This window comes from Prionailurus viverrinus, chromosome D4 (genome assembly GCF_022837055.1).
Source record: "Prionailurus viverrinus isolate Anna chromosome D4, UM_Priviv_1.0, whole genome shotgun sequence".
NCBI lineage: Eukaryota > Metazoa > Chordata > Mammalia > Carnivora > Felidae > Prionailurus > Prionailurus viverrinus.
In genome coordinates this window covers 91,084,420-91,103,720 of record NC_062573.1, presented here as the reverse complement: position 1 = coordinate 91,103,720, position 19,301 = coordinate 91,084,420, and the positions used below count along the sequence as shown (strand labels likewise).

General features: G+C 50.2%; 1 protein-coding gene across 8 annotated transcripts in view; it reads left to right on the top strand.

Moving 5' to 3' along the window:
- Positions 1-19,301, top strand: part of TSC1 (TSC complex subunit 1) — a 54,562-nt gene that overhangs the window by 19,941 nt on the left and 15,320 nt on the right. For all 8 annotated transcript variants that reach the window (XM_047831178.1, XM_047831179.1, XM_047831181.1 and 5 more), the window contains 11 exons: positions 737-922; positions 2,753-2,856; positions 3,843-3,995; positions 6,668-6,812; positions 8,340-8,494; positions 8,864-8,937; positions 15,129-15,304; positions 16,495-16,610; positions 16,927-17,038; positions 17,522-17,640; positions 19,222-19,291. In XM_047831178.1, coding sequence (XP_047687134.1) covers positions 817-922; positions 2,753-2,856; positions 3,843-3,995; positions 6,668-6,812; positions 8,340-8,494; positions 8,864-8,937; positions 15,129-15,304; positions 16,495-16,610; positions 16,927-17,038; positions 17,522-17,640; positions 19,222-19,291 — 1,330 coding nt within the window. In that variant the 5' untranslated portion in view covers positions 737-816. The remainder of the gene's footprint in view (positions 1-736; positions 923-2,752; positions 2,857-3,842; positions 3,996-6,667; positions 6,813-8,339; positions 8,495-8,863; positions 8,938-15,128; positions 15,305-16,494; positions 16,611-16,926; positions 17,039-17,521; positions 17,641-19,221; positions 19,292-19,301) is intronic.

The window sequence follows — 19,301 nt, the reverse complement described above, 5'->3', positions numbered from 1 at the left end:
AAAAATACGCCTTTAGAGACCCAAGCGGAGAGAAGAGAACAATTGTAAGTGTGGGTAGTGACGCCTGGAGAATGAGCTGCTTTTTTGCACGGAAGGGTGAGGCGGCATCTCCAGCACCAGGAGGCACTGCGTCTTCGGAGGGTGCACGGTTTCCCCGCTTGCGCCCCGCCCGGGGCCTTTTCCCTGTGACCGGTGGCATTCGAGTGTGATAGACCCCTAGGGCGAGGAGTTTGTACGAAAAATTGAGGAGCGGTCCCTGGTTGAAATGAGGTGTTGAACCTATGGTCCTGTGACCTAAGAAGCTATACGAACTTCTAGACATTGAAGGGAGTGTCGAGAGGGAAATGGTATGTTTGCAGTGCTTTTTCCGAAAATCGTTCACCTACTCTTTTCATCAATGATTTGAAACATAGGCATCGTCTTAGCCGAAACCCGAGGTAGAATCAGAAGTAGGAATGAGAATAAAAAACTTAGCTTCGGTCGTGGTATTCAGTTGCTGCGATGGTTCTGACAGGCACCAGTGTTTCCCGTCTCTCTCTGGTTGTTGCGTTCCACGCGACTCTGTTCACGAAGGGGTCAGAGAGACTTAATCTCACACCCTAGCTGCTTTTATCAGCAGTGTTCTGGGCGAACTTTCACTGCATTGGACACGCGTGCCGGTCTGTCTTGCGGTCATTTTGGGGGGCGGGGGGAGGTGGGGCCGTTTTGTCACGCTGTTATTCTTCCTTCCTCGCAGTCTGGTAGTGGCACCCATGAAGAGCCTGCAGAGTCTGTAGTGCGCGTTCCGGACCCGGCACAGCACGCCCGCGTAAGACCATGGCCCAGCAAGCCAACATCGGGGAGCTCGTCTCCATGCTGGACTCCCCCGTGCTGAGCGTGCGTGACGACGTAACAGCCGTCTTTAAAGAGAACCTCAATGCTGGTAAGTGGCTTTGTGTCCCTCTCGGCCCCTCTGCCCTCGGGGCGACTACACTCTGCTGACTCGGGGTTTCACCTTCTAAGGAGAGTCTTTAAACCACTGAGAACGAGCACATATTGGTGGATTCGCTCTCTGTGTGCTTTAAGCTTTCAATCACGGCGATATTCAGATACACACGTAAACCTGTCAGGAATCACATACTGACCCCACGAGCTTCAGCGTCTTGTTTCACCTCACCTCCCTTACTCCACCCACCCGCGTGTTTTCAGAGGCCAGATAGAACATCTCGTCCAGAAATCACGTATGTGATTTCTAGCATAAAAGTGCATAACCTGGGACGCCCGGGTGGCTCCGGTGTTTAAGCGTCCGACTCTTGGTTTTGGCCCAGGTCATGATCTCACGGTTTTGTGGGTTTGGGCCCCGAGTTGGGCTCTGCGTTGGCAGCGCAAAGCCCGCTTGGGATTCTGTTTCCCTCTCTCTCTGCTCCTCTCCTGCTTGCGCTGTCTCCTTCTCTCTCAAAATAAATAAACAAACTTCAAAAAAAACCCACAACATACCCTGTCTTTAATCAGAGAAATATGAATGTAAATAGTACCTTTCTTTGCTTACTAGGTTGATAGAAATCAAATGCTGATTATAGAAATGGGCACTGTTGGCAGGAGAATAAACTAGTGTTCAGCTTTTTTGGGGTCCCCATCACCAACTGAAAAGCACATACCATGTGTCCCACTTAACAAGAGTCTGAATTTCAGGGGCGCCTGGATGGCTCAGTCGGTTAAGTGCTGGACTTCGGCTCGGGTCACGATCTCACAGCTCGTGGGTTCGAGCCCCGCATCCGACTCTGTGCCGACAGCTCGGAGCCCGGAGCCTGCTTCAGATTCTGTGTCTCCCTCTCTCTCTGCCCCTCCCCTGCTCAGGCTCTGTCCCTCTGTCTCTCAAAAACAAATAAGCATTGAAAAAACCAAACGAGTCCGTATTTCCTTATAGCCTTGGAGAAATTGGAAAACCCAAGTACCCTTCAGTAGATGACTGGTTAAATTTCTCACGCAGAGCCAGGCAGTGGAGCGCCAGGAGGTCAGTGAGGAAAATGAAGTAGATCAGAGGTGCCATCATGGGAGGGTGCCCACACGTCGTTAAGTGGGAGAAACACACACATACGCGGACCGTGTGACTGTGGACGTGAACGCACGCATGTGCATGGTGTGGTTAGCATAGTAGGAAAAGGTTTGTGAGGGGGAGTGTGCCAAACTCTCAGAAGAGTGGGTTGGGAGGCTGGTCGTGGAGGGCACTTTCCTTTTACGTACTTGCGTGTAACCTGAACTGTTAACAATGGACGTGGATTGATTACAGTTTTATTGTATCTTACTATTATTTTTTTTAAAGGTTTACTTATTTTGAGAGAGAGAGGGAGAGAGAATGAGTGGGAGAGGGGCAGAGAGAGAGGGAGAGAGAACCCCGAGCAGACTCCGTGCCGTCGGCACAGAGCCCGACAAGCCTCCATCTCATGAACTGTGAGATCAGGACCTGAGCCGAAACCCAAGAGTCTGACGCTTAACCTGCTACGCCACCCAGGCGCCCCTACGAATTTATAATTATCAAAAGCAATCAAAAGAGAAGCTAGCATTTCAGTGCTTTTATGGATATTTAGGCAGGTAAATTTGATATTATCCCGTTAAACCCAAATTAACTCAAGGGGGCAAAAATAGAATGCCCTGTGTAACTTTGGGTAGCACATGAGGAAACGTTTTCTGGATTTTGTGCCAGGCGCCACGTGAGGTAAGTTTAGAATGCTAAAGGAAATAACTGTTTCCACCCGCCCTTTCCTTTGTCCAGACCGTGGTCCGATGCTCGTAAACACCTTGGTGGATTATTACCTGGAAACCAGTTCCCAGCCGGTATTGCACATCCTGACTACCCTGCAAGAGCCGCACGATAAGGTAACCGCTGGGGCGTCGTGGGGGAGCGCCGAATCCCTTCTCTGCCAGCACGACGGCTTCTGCGCACACCCGCTGTGCCGTCTGAGAGCTTGCCGCCTCGACTTCTCCAGAACACAGATGATCCCATTCCCACACTGTAACTACACAGGAAAATGATTTGCAGAATTTACGTTTCCCGAGACGTTGACAAAAGAAAGCATATTTCCTAGGTTTCCTAAGATGTTGCTGTTCAAGAAAGCCTGTCGTCCCCGTGCCGTAGTTGTCCACTGACAGTTTGACCCATGAGGTACCCATGATCCCGTCATGCTGGCAGTAGGGTTCGAGACTCAATCACCGTGGGGAAATCTGTAGTAAAGGTGGCTGACAGGGCTGATTGACGAGTCCTGTTTGCCGAGCACCAGGTGCCTGGAGGGCTCCTCCGTGTTTTATTTTTGTGGGTGGCGGATGATTGCGGACCTTGGTAAGTGCTGAGATCCTCAGTGCTAGTGGCTTCACTAGGATTCGGAGGCCTTGCCGCCGTGTGCCCTTTCCAGTGTGTCTTGTTTTGTTTTGTTGTTTTTCTGGGCTGAGTTTTAACTTCTCGACCACCTGATTTGTATTTGGGGCCAAACCACGCAGACGGGGCTCCAGCGGCAGTACGTGGCTACCGCGGGATCCCTCCCAGCTTCAGCGACCCTCCGCAGGCTTGGGGCCAGTGGGTACTGGAAGAAGTGGCTGATTTGCACTTGACGAGAGGGTCCAGGAAGGAGCCTGCTCCCCTTTTTCCTAGACTTGCCAACTGACTGCCTTGTCTCAGGCCAAACACAACCGTATTTCGTTTGCCAGTGTGGTTTTTAAAAATCTTTTGTTTGATCGGGGTCTTGAGGGGCTGGAGTAAACCATCGCTACCTTGGTTCGCGTGACCTCCATATGGTCACGTGAGGATCTCCTCCCCCTGCCTCCCAGCCTGGCTGAGACGCGCGTCCCCTCTTCTTTTACATTTTCAGCACCTCCTGGACAAAATGAACGACTGTGTGGGCAGAGCCGCCTCGCGGTTGCCCGCCCTGTCGTTGCTGGGCCACGTCATCAGGCTGCAGCCGCCCTGGAAGCACAAGCTGTCTCAAGCACCTCTCTTGCCTTCTTTGCTCAAATGTCTCAAGGTACGATGCGTGCAAGGGTTGGGACGGAACGGCTTTCTGAAGGTCGTTTCTGCGAGTCTCGGTAACTGTAAAGCAAGCGAGCTAGACTTTGAGAGTTTAGGAACTTTTAGTGTCTGGCTTTCCTGGAACATAAGGTAATCCACGGTTGGTACTCAGTAAGTCCTCCGAGCGTCCCGGTGACGGTCCCGTATCTTCTGTCCAAGCAAATGTGGCAACACTTCAGGTCGGTTCGAGACGACATTATCCCAGCCCTCTTTTTAAAAAAATTTTTTTTTTTAATGTTTATTTATTTTTGAGACAGAGATAGAGCATGAACGGGGGAGGGCCAGAGAGAGAGGGAGACACAGAATCCGAAGCAGGCTCCGGGCTCCGAGCTGTCAGCACAGAGCCCGACGCGGGGCTGGAACTCACAGAGCGGGAGATCATGACCTGAGCTGAAGTCGGACGCCCAGCCGACTGAGCCACCCAGGCGCCCCAATCCCAGCCCTCTTTGATTCCATCGTTGTCCGGTCTTCCCTCAGTTAAGCATCTGGATTCTCTTTGGGGGAGCCCTTATTTCTAAACCCTCGTTTAGCGAGTAGAAAAATGGCCAAGCGCTCTTTTTAACCGTTTGGGAAACGGTTTTTAGTCGTAGCTGTAATTACAGTTTTGTTGATAGAAGGCCTACTGAATCGCATTCTCCTTTTTGCACTAAATTTAGTGCAATTTGTCCACACAGTGAGTCACAACCTGAATAGAACTCTAGGTTTTAGTTTTGACAGTGGCTTGCTGAAATACTCAAGGCTATTTGCCGAATCTGTTCTAATTCCTGGACTTGTTTCCTATCTATAAAATAAGAAAATGTGGTGAATGTTAACTGCCTGTACCTCACAGAGACGTGAAAATATCCAGCAGTATTTGTTTCTGGGTGGCAGTACCTCTGGGCCATCTGATACGACAGATCGATTCTTGTCTCTGCCAACAAGGGTAACTTTCATTACCCCTGGAGGTGGATCCCAAGGAGTCACATTGGTAGGGTATCGTAAAAACAGGCATTGAACGTTAAGAAAAAAATAGGAACGATTTTAAAAACTTAATTTTTTTAAGTGAATGACTTTGGTGAGACTATAACTCCATTTTGAGGCACACAGCTTAGTTCAGATTGTAAAATACTTACCTTTTCCAAATGGGTGAACTTTAAAATTACTCCTGGACTGTTAGCCAGGCCCCGCTAGACTATTTTCCTCGACAAAATTAGGGTCAGTCCTTGTTACTGGAACTGGTTACGTGGTCTTGATTCAACTACCAGTATTTTGCGTTCTTCGTGTTAGATAGATACCCACCGTGATGAAAGGCTTAGTGCTTAATGTGACAACTAAATCTGTTTGAGACTTTATTTCCAGACTCGTAGATTTCCTTTTTTTTTTTTTTTTTTTCAACGTTTATTTATTTTTGGGACAGAGAGAGACAGAGCATGAACGGGGGAGGGGCAGAGGCAGAGGGAGACACAGAATCGGAAACAGGCTCCAGGCTCTGAGCCATCAGCCCAGAGCCTGACGCGGGGCTCGAACTCACGGACCGCAAGATCGTGACCTGGCTGAAGTCGGACGCTTAACCGACTGCGCCACCCAGGCGCCCCCCCTTTTTTTTTTTTTTTTTTTTTTTTTTAGATTTCCTTTTTTAACGGGAATAATGAATGTCTTAGCCTGCATGGCAGTCTTTTGATCAATATCTCGTTTCTTAAATCTGAATTCTAGTTACTTGGCAAACATCCATGATTTAGTGAGAGGTCAGATGAGCAGTGGTAGCTATTCTGAGTTGACTCAATCTGTTGGGTGTTGTGTCGAGTGTCTTCAATTGGCCTGAAGTTACAGGACTTGCTGTTTAACTAAAGACGTGGTCAGAGGTCACCGTGTCTTCTTTTATCTGTTGGTCTGTGAGTGCTGCTGTGGAGTTGAGCGATTAAATAGACTTGGTAGCATAACACTAATTTTTTCTTAAATTATATTTCTGTTGTAATCCTTTAAACGATAGTGAAATATGTGGGGCACCTGGGTGGCTCAGTCGGTTGAGCGTCCGACTTCGGCTCGGGTCATGATCTCACGGTTCGTGGGTTCGAGCCCCGCGTTGGGCTCTGTGCTGACAGCTCGGAGCCTGGAGCCTGCTTCGGATTCTGTGTCTCCCTCTCTCTCTGCTCCTTCCCTGCTTGTGCTCTGTCTCTCTCTGTCTCTCTCAAAAATAAATAAACATTAAAAAAATTTTTTTTTAAAGTGAACTACTCGACAATATGTAGCATTTTTGAAATTGGTTTTAAAAAGTAAATATTTTTGGATTTGGTTAAATGAACAAAACCAGTAGCGTTCCTTTGTTCTGTTAAAAAGCAGCCTGTCATGCTTCTGTCCAAGTGCTGTAAGTACAGCATCCTCAGGCTGGAGGACTTGGACGTCCTCAGGGCAGGTTGAAGTTCCTCTCCCAGATGGGTTTATCTAGGGGCATCAGACTCAGTACAGTCAAGTCTGATTCAGTATTGTTCCCCCCAAACCTGGAGGATAAGGAAACGAGTCTGTGGGGGGGGGGGGGCTCTAGTTTGTGATCCCCTTAGAATTTAGAGCAGCTTCTTTGTGTGTTGATAGTGCTGATCCGAATGCTGGGCCTGACAGGTGTTTCTTCCTGCTCGACCTTTCCTTCTGCAGGTGGACACCGATGTCATTGTCCTCACAACAGGTGTCTTAGTGTTGATAACCATGCTACCAATGATTCCACAGTCGGGGAAACAGCACCTTCATGATTTCTTTGATATTTTTGGCCGTCTTTCGTCGTGGTGCCTGAAGAAACCAGGTAAAGGTGCCCTTACGTGCCTGTTGTTCCCTACCAGGTAGATGCTTTTCTTACCGATTTAACAGGTCATGAGCTGTAAGGGAAGGACAGGTAGAATTTTCTAGCTGGCATGGGTGGTCGTCACTGACCAGTTGAGGAAATACGTTGGGTGCGTCCACTGTCAGCACGAATAAGAATCAGGACTGTGGGACACCTTCCTTATTTTGCCGGCTCAGAAGGATCAGTTGTCAGAGAAACTGGTAGGATGTAAAACTTCCTAGTTGTCAGTAAACTTCAGTCTCATCAAAACACCCTCAATCCATGTCGTGGCAGTACAGGACTAAGCTTGTGGAGCCTTTTTGTCTTCCTCTGCTGGTCTCTTGTCACAAAACGCAAACCTCTGGTTCTGAGAACCTGTCTCCTGTATGCGGAGGAGGAGGAGGAGGGAAAACGTGGTGTGTCCCAAGTGGGGCGCTCGTTGTGAGCGTGGTGGGATTTTTTTCCCCATATTGGCAGGTAGTCCAGCTCTATCAAGTGATTCCGAAGCTGTGGGCCTGTGATACTTGGGATCTTTTGGCGAGCCCGGCACCAGCTACTCCTGTTGCAAACATGAAGCATTAAGCCACGTGACACCAGAGGCTGTAGCTTCCTGTAGGGAATTGAGTAACAAGTACAGGACCCGCGTGATGCTGGCTTCTTCAGTAGGCTCTTCTTGGGAGGAAAGGGGTGGTCTGTCCGCTGTTAGGGAGGAGCTTTACGGACGCTGTGGACCTTGGGTTTTCTGCGGGGTCTGCGTGAGACTCGATGAACTAAGTGCTGAGTTTCCCCCGCTCTCGGCTCCTTAGGCTGGTTTCTGGATAATAGGTTTTTCGCTCTGTAGTTACAGATCTGCATAGCTAAGACTACACACCGGTTGCAAAAGGATCTGTCAATTCGTTCAGCCAGTATTTGAGCTCCTATGACGTACCAGGCGCTGAGGGCCGAGGGCCCAGGGCTGAGCGAGACAGTGCCGTTCTCAAGAAACGCTGCTGAACAGGGCAGTGGAGAAGTATCATTACAAATTTGAGGGGGTGGGGGGGCTTCTGGCCGGCTCAGTCGGTAGAGTGTGAGCCTCTCGATCTCGGGGTTGTGAGTCTGAGCCCCGTGTGTGGCCTAGAGTTCGCTTAAGGTTTAAAAAGAGGTTTTAAAAAAAACCACAGCAAATTTTAGGGAGAGTGATTATCATGAGAAAGGTCAGTGTTGTGAGAATGTCAGGTGGAGACTGGAGAGGACCAGAGGGGTTGGACCGGTAGGAGCCTTTATGGGTCACTCTCGGTAGATTGGAGTGTATCCAAAGGCCAGAGGGAGCCACTGATGGATTTTAGACGGGGGTGTCGGAGGTGCTCGGATTTGCATCTCAGCCCAACACGCTCGCTTGCTATCTTTGGAGCGAGGTGGCGGTAAGTGACCGCAGGTCGTGCTGGCAGCCACGTGCTCACGCCTGCTTTGCACTTTGCACACGTCGCCTCGCGTCCGGCTGAGTCTCCTGTCTGCGGTCTCCCGTTTTAGGCCACGTGACGGAAATCTATCTTGTCCATCTCCACGCCAGCGTCTACGCTCTTTTTCATCGCCTCTATGGAATGTACCCTTGCAACTTTGTCTCCTTTCTACGCTCTCACTACAGTATGAAGGAGAACTTGGACACTTTTGAAGAGGTGGTCAGGGTAAGTGAAGACCGCCCATTTGATACTCCGCGTCCCGTGCACGCGGCCCGCGGCTGCGGCTTCCGTGTTCAGAGGTAGACAGATTTTGAGCAGAAGCTCAGCTTCCCCCGCCCAGCCCCGGCCCCAGCCCCAGGCAACCGCTGACGTGCATTCTGCCTTTGTAGACCGGCCTGTCCCAACGAACGAGCGTTTCCCAGAAACGGAAGCACCCCGTACGTGGTGTTCTGGGAGTGGTGTGACGTGTCGGGTCCACCCAGGCTGTGGCGGGCGCCGGGGCCTCGTTCCTTTCTATCGTCAAGTAATATTCCATTGTGTGGAGATAGCGCAGAGATTGAGCTTTTTGTAATTTGTCACCCCAAACTCTTCTAGCCGATGATGGAGCATGTGCGAATTCACCCGGAATTAGTGACTGGATCCAAGGACCACGAACTGGACCCTCGAAGGTATAGAAATGAAGCCGGTGACTCAGAATTTTGCAGCATCTCCCTGACAGGTTAATCATGTGATCTAGGCGATGTCCTAGATGGAGGTATTATTTGGAAATAGAGGCCCTTCTACTTAGGGAATCACAGTGTTTTGAAGCACTGGTACAGCTAAAACTTTGTATGAGTCTAAAACACATTCCTCGCAGGCAGAGAATAACTCTTTCCGCAGAGTGGAGGCAGGTGCGGTGCGGACAGCTGTCCTACAGAACCCCCGGGAAGGCTCCCAGCTCGGTGGTGCCCGTGACCGTGTGAGGCAGGCCATGCGGTGTGTGGTTGAAAACAAGCGGATTGTGGCAAGTGTGGATGTTGAGTTGTTAGACTCCGCCTGCGTGGAAGCAGGCCACTGCCATCCTCCGTGGGACCCTGAGAAGTTTCTGGGTGTGCTCCCTGGAGAAATCGCACCTGGAGGCTTCCTCTTTGAGGGTACCTGGCGTGGGGGAGGGCAGGGCTGAGTCCAGACTGAGAAGGGAAGGGAGTGACATTCTCTGCGTGGATCTGTGAGAAGCTCAGCTCCTCCCCCAACTTTTCTCTGGCTCACAGCTCCCTCGGCCGAGGCTCGAACCCCTTTTGGGGAAACTGGTCCACAGATGCCGACATCTGGGGATCTCCCACTGCCCGGTCCTCTCACGGCGAACCTCACCCCGCAGGCCCTCTGTCTGCCACTCGGAGCCTCAGTCACCGTACAGCCACTTACTGTGTGTGAGAGATGCTGGCTGTGGAGAGGGAGACGGAGTGTGTGTGTATAGTTTAACGTGTCACGTGAATACCTGTGCGTGCAGCCACCGCCCGGCGTCACAGATGGACATTCCCAGCCGTCTTTCTCCCTGTTCCCTGTCCCACTCGAGGGAGCCCACTGTTCTTGCTTTTATGTGGATCGTTCTTTCTTTTCTTTAGAGTTTGACCACATGTATTGTTGGGCTTTGGAAAGCTGATTAGGAGGCCAGGCCAGGCTAAGGAAAGGGCAGTCTTGTCACCATTAGATGAAGGTGCAGGAGACGTGAAGAAGAGCCCAGTGTCTGAGCGTCCACCCGGCTTCCCTCATTGAGAGTTTAGCAGAGCCTCTGGAGGGGAAGCCGGTGGGCAAGGTCATTCCCGAATGAGTCCCGAGAACCCGGGCTCACCGGAGTCCCGCGCATCTGGCAAGGCCCGTGGCGAGGCCGGCTCCTGGATGTGCTGCCGGAGCCTGGCAGCTGTGGCTCGGCTCACGGTGGCCCGCCTCCAGGAGCGGGTCAGAGCAGTGTCCTCCTGGGGGGCCGATCCAGGCAGAGAAGGGAGAGCGGGGCCTTGGTCAGTGCTGAATCAGGACCGACTGAGCACAGCGCATCCGGGCCGGGCTCGCCTGCACGCTGTGTCCCTCCGTTAAGCAGATAGAGCGGTGGCAGCGGGGACGTGGCCGTCTCTCGCGCCTCGTGCACGGCTTCGTTCTGCCCCTCCCTGCCCTCCCCTGCGTCTCGTGGCTTTTTTCCCCGGTTTGCTCTTGTTTTCATGGAGCGCACCCTCTCGTAGCCTTGAGAGAAAGGAAGCGGCTGCCCGGCGGGACGCACACCTCTAGTCCTCGTCATCCCGCACTCGGAGGGCGTCATTGCATCGCCACCTTGCCGCCAGTGTTGCCGTCGAAATCCAAAGCTGCTCTCACTCTTCGCCGGCTGTGTTGCTGTGTTCTTCTCTGCGGGAGCCTGGAGAGTCTTCTCCTTGCTCTCACATTCTGGCACTTCCTGGTCAGAGTCTGTTCTCATTATTCAATCTGGAAACTCTTATCTTTAGGCTTTAGGAAACTCTCGTTCGTTATTTCGTGCTCGATCTCCTTCCCTCGTGTCTGGCTGGCACTGTTGGTATGTGGATCGGGGCCTCAGAGAGTGGTTCTTTGCTTTTCTTTGCTCCCCTGTTTTCTCGTGTCTTGCTCTTTGGCTCCTTCTAAAGGTTTCCTCGTTTTTAGCATTCAGTCCTGTCGCGGCTACATTCCCATTCCTAGCGCCGTGTTTTGAACGTCTGAGAGCTTTTTACGGTTCTCCGAATGCTCCTCTTTACGGTAGCTGTTTTGGGTTTCAGGGCTACAGCCTTTCACGTCTTGGAGAAAGCTGAATGTTGTTTGTTCCCTGTGTAATCCATTGACTCCTGTTCTTTTGAAGTCTTCGAGGCTTTCTGCAAAGATCTGACAGTCTGCCTGCGTCTGGGTAAGGAGCCAGAAAGATCTGTTCACAGGGTGGGGCTCACTGCCTCTGAGCTCCCGCATGTGTCAACCTGAGCATCGCTTGGAAATACTGACGTCAGTATCGAGTTTGCTGGCGGAGTTTTTGTGGAGGAGGGTCTTCTGCTCTCTAGCCTGGGGAGGGGCTGGCTGCCACTGGGGAGAAGAGGCTGGTCGTGGGAGGGGCTGGTGGTCTCGACATCCAGAGTGGACACGCTCACTTAGTTCCCTTGTTTGAGTGGTACTCACACCCTCAACTCTTTCCGGAGTAGCTCAGTCCCGAAACCGTGTCTTATCCTTTCCAGAGAATAGCCCAGATTTCTGCTGCCCGGGAGCTTTGAGTCGGCGAGGGGACCTCGGGACTCTAACTGCCCCTCAAATAGTTTTCACCCTATCGTCCCGATGCTAACTGGCCTGTCTACCTGTGCTCCTCTCCAGTTCCAGAAGGACTTGATGTGTAAAAATTCTTTACCTTTTGAAGGATTCTGCAGTATGAGTCAGGTTGAGTTTTAGCTTTGAGACAGCGGGAGCTTAGGGCTCTGCTTGCATGGATTTGCGGTGTCGGTTACCTCTGGGCCGTCTGCCTTCCAGTTTCAGGAACCTGTCGTGCTGCTCTCTCTTCTCCCATTCTTCTCCTTCTCGTAGGTTTATATGAAGAAGAAACGAATCCCTACTGTAGGCTTGGTGGGTTTGGGAGGTTGTACAGTCGGAGGAGTATGTTCAGTCTAGGATATGAACTTGGAAGTCTCCCAGGCCAGTTTAGAGAGCCTTGCTCCCTTCGCGTAGGCAGGGGTCATCTGGCTTTTGGAGGAAGCTCTAACCCAGAAGACAAGAGACCAACCTAAAGAGAAAAAGGGACTAGAAAGGAACCGTGATAATACAGAGATGTCGTAGCCACTGAGATGGGGCATTTGAGCACATGGAGAGGTCAGAGTGCCACGGAGGGGAACATTCAGAGACTGAGAAAGAGCGCTTGAAAATGAAAAATGAGAGCTACTACCGTAGATACCTTGACAAAAGTCCTGGAAGATAGAGTTGAGAGTGTCTCAGAAAACAGAATCAAAGAACAGAGAGGAGGAGTATTCTGAGCAGAAAGATACTTAAAATAACCAGTCCGGGAAGTCTGACATCTCATAAAAAAGAGTTTTAAAAAGAGAGGAGAAAACTTTTGTGGGCTAAGAAGTTGTAAAAGACATAGTAGAAGAAAATCTCCAGACGGACACGCGTTTCCAGATTGAAGGGGCTCGCCCGGCACCCGGCCGCAAGCAGTGAGAAAGAATGCTCCCCAGTCTCAATGTGGTGAATTCAGGACACCAGGGACAAAACTTTGAGAGAGAGGAAACACCAAAATGCATCATAAGGATAAAGTCGGGATGGTGTTAGCTTCTGAGACTAATTGAGACGAAAGGGTTTTCCACTTAGAATTCTAGACCAGCCAAGCTGCCTGTCAAGCGTGATACTTTTAGCTATGCAAGGACTCCGGTTTACCTCCCACCTTCCCCTCCTCAGCTAACTACTGGAGCACGTGTCCCATCAAAAGGAGAGGAGAATCGGGGGAGACACAGGGCCCAGGAAACGAGGGGCCTGACTTAGGGTCGTGGCCAAGGGAAGTCTTGGGATAACACTGCATTGCAGTGCTAAGAACAACCGGTCTCAACTGACGTGGGAGAGAGAGGGCTCCAGAAGGGAGCTATTTAGAGAGAGGGTAATAATTCTGGCAGATTATTTGCATATCGTTATGTAAAAATTACATTAGGCATTGTTTCAGAGCTGTTAGAGTAAATTTAGGAAGAATTATAATAGATACACAGAAGACTGAGGAAAAGAAACAGAAAAATCCAACCTCCGGGACAAACTAAATCGAACAGAAAGGGAAATCTCGTGTTATGCTCTTCGGCTAACGCGTAGTACTTACATACTCATAATGATTGTCGAAAACCGATTTTGAGAATAAACCAACACATGATACACATCTATTGAGAGCATCGGGGAGGAGGGAAAAGGGTGTAGGGAAGTGGCCTACCTCATCACCTACTGTCATAGGAAGTTAATAGATGATATGTGATCTGTACATCAGGAAATTGAGAGCTCAGAGAATATGTAGAAACACGCAGGCAGGGTACCAGTTTGGCCGACAGAATTGGAAACGGCTGCCAAAACGCTTGAGGGGCGTGGCATGGGAGGGGCCTTTTAATCCTACGAAGGCTTTTGCAACTACCGTATCTGACTGAAGGTAAGATGCCGTGGAGTACTTCTGTTTCGTGTTCGCCCGCGAAAGAAAAAAAGATGCCGCAAAAACTGACACCCAACCGATGAGATTTTACTTCCCGGTTTCAGAGAGATTAAAGTACGGAGAGTCCCTTTAAGAATCGAAGAAAATACTGTGAGTGCACGTATTCGTGACGACGTCAGACATCTGAACGCATTCCTACTGTGTTACGATTCCCACTTTCTTCTCTCAAATCGACGTTCCTACGTAAGCAGCCCGACGCTTGCTCTCACTCCGTCCCTTTGCCGGTCACGCTGAGAACACACCAGGCGGAGGCTGCTGCCCATACACACAGACACCACGGACAGCGAGCACCCGCGTAGACCAGATGTGTGGCAGTGACCTCGAACGGCTCGCCTCTTAGGGATGCTGCCTACAGCCTGGACTCTTGTTCTGTATTTGAGATCCCATTTTCAGCATCTCAGATTGAAGAACATTCTAGAACAGTTGTGGAGGAGGAGTAGATGTTTTGTCGGGGTAAACCCACGGAGTGCCCTTAGTGCTGGGCTGCTTTTCTGTAAAGTTGGGAACGTGAAAATGAGAGTCTTGCCGGATTACTACTTACTTAGGAACCCGTATAGCGAAATTACGTGGTCTAAAAGGAAGTTTGTACTGGAGCAGGTGGATGCTGCATTCATCGTTAGGGCTTTGTAGAACATTTGGCAAATGTTGAACAGGTGGAAAGGGGAAAGACTATCACTCTTGACTTCAGTTCTTTTAGTTGGAATACTTAGTGTGGTCGTATCCATCACTTGGTGGGCATATCTCTGAGTAGTTTTGAATCCCTTCTTCATTTAAGCTCATACCCTGACCATCTTATGTCACTGAATCTTTGGAAATGTGATTTTTCCAATCAGCTTTAGGAAGGTGTAGTTTACATACACTAGGATTCGTCAATTTTGTTAAGTTCTGACAAAAGTCCGGTCACGATAACGAATGTTCCGTTGCCCGCAAGGTTCCTTCGTGTCCTTTGTGGTCGGTGTCCTTCCTGACTCTTGGCAGCCATTGACCTGCGGAAAGCATGCTTTTTCATGATGGTATGATCATTTTTCTTCTCTAGAATATGTCTCTGTGGTTTGACTTTGGGTTATTTTTTTCTTTCTGCCCCATAAGCTGTGCTGGGTATCGTCCATCCTGATGTGTGTCGATTTCCGTAAGCTAAAGCCTAGAGGTGTAACTGTGGATCACATGACAGGAATCTTTGGACGATGTTAAACACGTTCTCGTGGGCGTTCTCTGGGTTTGAATCATTCTGTGGCGTCTTTCCGGTCTAGCGATGGATTAGAACTCCCCAGCCTTCGATCAGTGACATCGAATCGGCCTCTGCTTCCTGGCAGTTTCCAAGTCTCCCTGTTCTTCGATGCCCTCTGTTCGGAGGGAGATTTCCCCCTAGCGACCGCTCTGTGTAGTTTGTTCTCTTTTGAGGCTCTTTCTAGTCTTTTGTTGATGACGTTTTGGTTTCAGATTCGTTTCTGATAATCTGATGTCACCATTTTAAATAGGGAGGCCTTAGGTTTGATTCTTAGCGTGCCAGGGTTAGGGTTAGGTTTACTCTTTGGGCTGGCATGCTTCAGCCTTGTCCTTGGCCAGTCCTAGCTCTGTGCCCGGCCCCGAGTTAGCATTCTTAAGCCTTTGGTTGTTTGAGAAAATGGATTACACCTTGCATTTCTTAACTTGTGTTGCCTTCTCCAGGTGGAAGAGATTGGAAACGCACGATGTTGTGATAGAGTGTGCCAAAATCTCTCTGGACCCCACAGAAGCCTCGTATGAAGACGGCGACTCTGTGTCCCCCCAGGTGTCAACACACTTTCCTCATCGTGCGGCCGATGTGGCCGCCAGCCCTTACGTCGACACGCAGAATAGCTGTGGTGAGAGTGACTTCGGTTCTTACTGCTCTACAGCTTTGTCTCTGGAGAACACCGTTGATTTTTGTCAACTTCATTGTCTCTTCCCGGAGTAAGACTTCACTTCAGCTCCTAGGAACGGTTTCCCAAATATTTAAAATTAGAATTCGCCTCCAGTTTCTCCTGATTAATTCCTCTGTCCCATTTATTTATTTATTTTTTTAATTTTTTTTTTCTTTTTTTTTAACGTTTATTTATTTTGAGACAGAGAGAGACAGAGCATGAACGGGGGAGGGGCAGAGAGAGAGGGAGACACAGAATCGGAAACAGGCTCCAGGCTCTGAGCCATCAGCCCAGAGCCTGACGCGGGGCTTGAACTCACGGACCGCGAGATCGTGACCTGGCTGAAGTCGGACGCTTAACCGACTGCGCCACCCAGGCGCCCCTCCTCTGTCCCATTTAATTTAGAGTCCCGCATCCTCGATCTCCTGTATCTCCCACCTGACAGTTTGCCAGCAGACTTGGGAGTGGGTTTTTTTTTTTTTTTTTTAATTTTAATGTTTATTTATTTTTCAGACAGAGACAGAGCATGAATGGGGGAGGGTCAGAGAGAGAGGGAGACACAGAATCTGAAACAGGCTCCAGGCTCTGAGCTGTCAGCACAGAGCCCAACGCGGGGCTCAAACTCACGGACCGCGAGATCATGACCTGAGCCGAAGTCGGACGCTCAACCGACTGAGCCACCCAGGCGCCCCTTGGGAGTGGGTTTTTAACACGTTTCCAAAAAGGAAAAATACTCGGCTTCCAGGCAGGGAGTCTTTCTACATTCATTACAGGCAGTTGTAGTGAGGCCCTGCGGGCTGTAGCACTGACCCAGTTCCAGTGAGTCTGGACGACGTAGAATTGGTTTCTAGAAAAGGTGGGCTTATCCATAGGCAGTACCCATTACGGGTATCATCCCGGCTGTGCTTTCTCAAGGCTGTGCTTTCTCCCCGCTGAAGCTTCCTTGGACATCAGCCCTTACTGAACCTTATTTCCAAAGAGCATTTAAAGAGCCGTGCAGACGTTACTTCGTCCCTGGTGCCTTGGGAGTCCCCTTAGTTTTTTTTCAAATGTGAATATCATCTAATGGTTGAAAGTGCCTAATTTTTTTCTTTTCCAGAATAATCTAAAGTCACACGCTAACCTGCTGTGCTCTTGCCCTTTCATTGTAGGGAGTGCTACCTCGACCCCTTATTCCAGCTCTCGGCTGACATTGTTAAATACGCCCGGGCAGCCACCTCAGACTCTGAGTCCCCCATCAACACGGCTGTTGACTGAGCCGCCACAAGTACGGTGTTAAAGAGCGTGCCTGCTCGCTTCTCTCCTTGCTGGGGAAGTTGCCCATTTGGGTGGGGATTTAGCATGTGGTTGGGAAAATCTGACACTGCTCGTTTTAGGACTTGTTTTCAAGGATGCGTGGTATTAGGGCAGTTAGTTACTGTTGCCACTTGGGTTTCTCTTGGAGTCTAGATTTACAGAATGCGTCTTGTCTCACAGTAGAGCCTTAATAAGATGCCTGTTTCCGTCTCGTCTTGGATAGAATAAGGCTTGGGGATGGCTTGGTGCTCATTTCTCATTGCTGACGTGCCTTATTAACTTCCCAGGCTACTCTCTGGAGCCCATCTATGGTTTGTGGTATGACCACTCCTCCAACTTCTCCTGGAAACGTCCCACCTGACCTGTCACACCCTTACAGTAAAGTCTTTGGTCCAACTGGTACGTGTGTCTGAGGCTGGACTCGGTTGCTTGGTCTGGGCCTGCTGGGTAGGGCAAGGAACTGTCTCTTAGGTCCGATAGTGAGTTTGGGCTGCTGACAGTTGTAAACCTGTTTTTGTTTTGTTTTGTTGTTAGAGAGAGAGAGAGGGCGCAAGTGAGCGAGAGGCGGGGAGGGAGGAGAGTTGGGGTGCGGACAGAAAAAACGAGGGCTCACCTGGCGTGGGGCTCAAACTCGAGAACCGTGAGACCATGACCCGAGCCGAAGTCAGACACTTAACCGCTTGAGCCACCCAGGCGCCCCAGTAAACCTGTTTTTGACGCTTGATGCGAACCTTGGGGCTTTAAGAACATAGAAGGTGGACCAAAACCACAACTCTAGATCCCTAGAAAGTTAAGTCTGGCGGCTTTCTTTACAGTCCAGTTGGAAAAAATTCAGAGTTTTCTAATAGGCTTAGTGATGGCGTGTGTGTCGTCTGTGAACAGGTGGAAAAGGGACTCCTCTGGGAACCCCAGCAACTTCTCCTCCTCCAGCCCCACTCTGCCACCCGGATGACTACGTTCACCCATCCGTCCTGCAGGCCACGGCCACGCCCCCCAGGAAGGTACGCTCGCGCTTGCCTGCGGTCCCTCTGCCTGCGCACGGTGACCCACGGGCAGCCTCGCCCTGGGAAGGAAGCTTGTTACGTCAGGTGGAGTCTGGACCTGAAACGTGATGGGTTTGGATCAGAACAACTGGAAATACTGGCTAAAGGGCAGCTCTCGCGCTGTGATCTGCTGACCCCGGGACCCCAGAACCCTTTTCGGGGACCCAGTAGGTCGACTGCCTTCACAGTAATACTAACCTGCTCTGCCCTCCTGACCCGGTCGGCATTTGCTCTCGTGTGCAGTATGGTGGGTGGGAACAGCCGGCCCCCGGCACACATCAGGGCGGGCACCTTCTTCCTTAACGTGTTTCTTCAGTTTAAGGGGGGGAAGATAAAAAACCAAAAACACCAGTACCTTAAGAGTCTCTATAGAAAGCAACAAAAGTGATTAATTTTGTGACATCGCGACCCTTGAGACCACGTACGTTTGCGATTCTCTGAGATAAAACACAAGCTACTTCATGGGCACTGGTGCCGTTACTTGAGTTGGTGCTGGACCAGCTGCGTTTCTCATGGAGCGCCGGTTTTATTTGAAGGAATGGTTGACAGACAGACAGATTGTGGTTACATAGACCTGAGTAGGAGACAGGCCATTGCTTACGTGACCAGCTGAGCCTGTCACTTCAAAATAGACGACGCACAGTCTTTGTTGCCAGTGATAAAATTCACCTCTCAGGTGAGGTCAGGATACGAAACGGCTGCTCTCTGCTGCCATGATCTGGATGGTGTCCCCGAGACTTTTGTGACGAGACCAGAAAGTCCTGGGGATCTTGGGGAATAATTGAGTTTTCGATGTCACGTGGTGAATATTTGCACGTTTGGGAGCATTGCGCCACGTGGCGAGCCAGCGCCTTTCGAATGTTTCCACGTGTGGCGTTACCAGAGGCGGCGGACGTAAAGGTGCGTTCGGGGTACAGAGCAGGCCAGTGGATTTGAACATGGGACGAAGGGCAGGTGCCATGGCTTCAGAGTCCACGCTGTACCTAAGTTCACGAAATGACTCCGTCAGGTCTCGGTGTGATAGGAAAGATTAAGTCTTTCCGTGGCTGCTTAACACGGGGCCTAGCGGTGTCGCCAGGGTAGCGCGTGGCAGGGCTACAGGGAGAGGCAGGGCGGGAATCTGCCGTTCAGCCAGGAGAGCTGGCGACACGGAGGACACTTCAGTCTTCTCACTCGAGTTCTTACTGTTTTGTGTTGGGAGCTATAGTCACGTTTCATAGAAGGTTATGTTGTTCGTGTTTACACGTAGTGGGCTTGTTCTTTTTAAGTGAATTAGTAAGTATTTAAAAACTTCTTGTTTTGATTTCGAATACGGTTGACTATCAATAGATAGAACCCCATAAAGGAAAAGCTCACGGAACTCTCAGTTCTTAAGACTCTAAAGGCATCCTGGTACCAAACACTTTGAGAACCACTGAGCTAAACTTGAAACTCCTTCATAACGTGTTAGCGCTTTAGCGTTTTGGGGTATTTTTCTTACATAAGAGAACACGTACGCAGTTTCCTGCCTTGTCACGTAAATGATGCCTGTCTTTTCAGGAAGAGAGAACAGATTCAGCAAGGCCCTGTCTACACAGACAACACCATCTTCCGAATGACAGAGGATTAGGTAAGGTCTC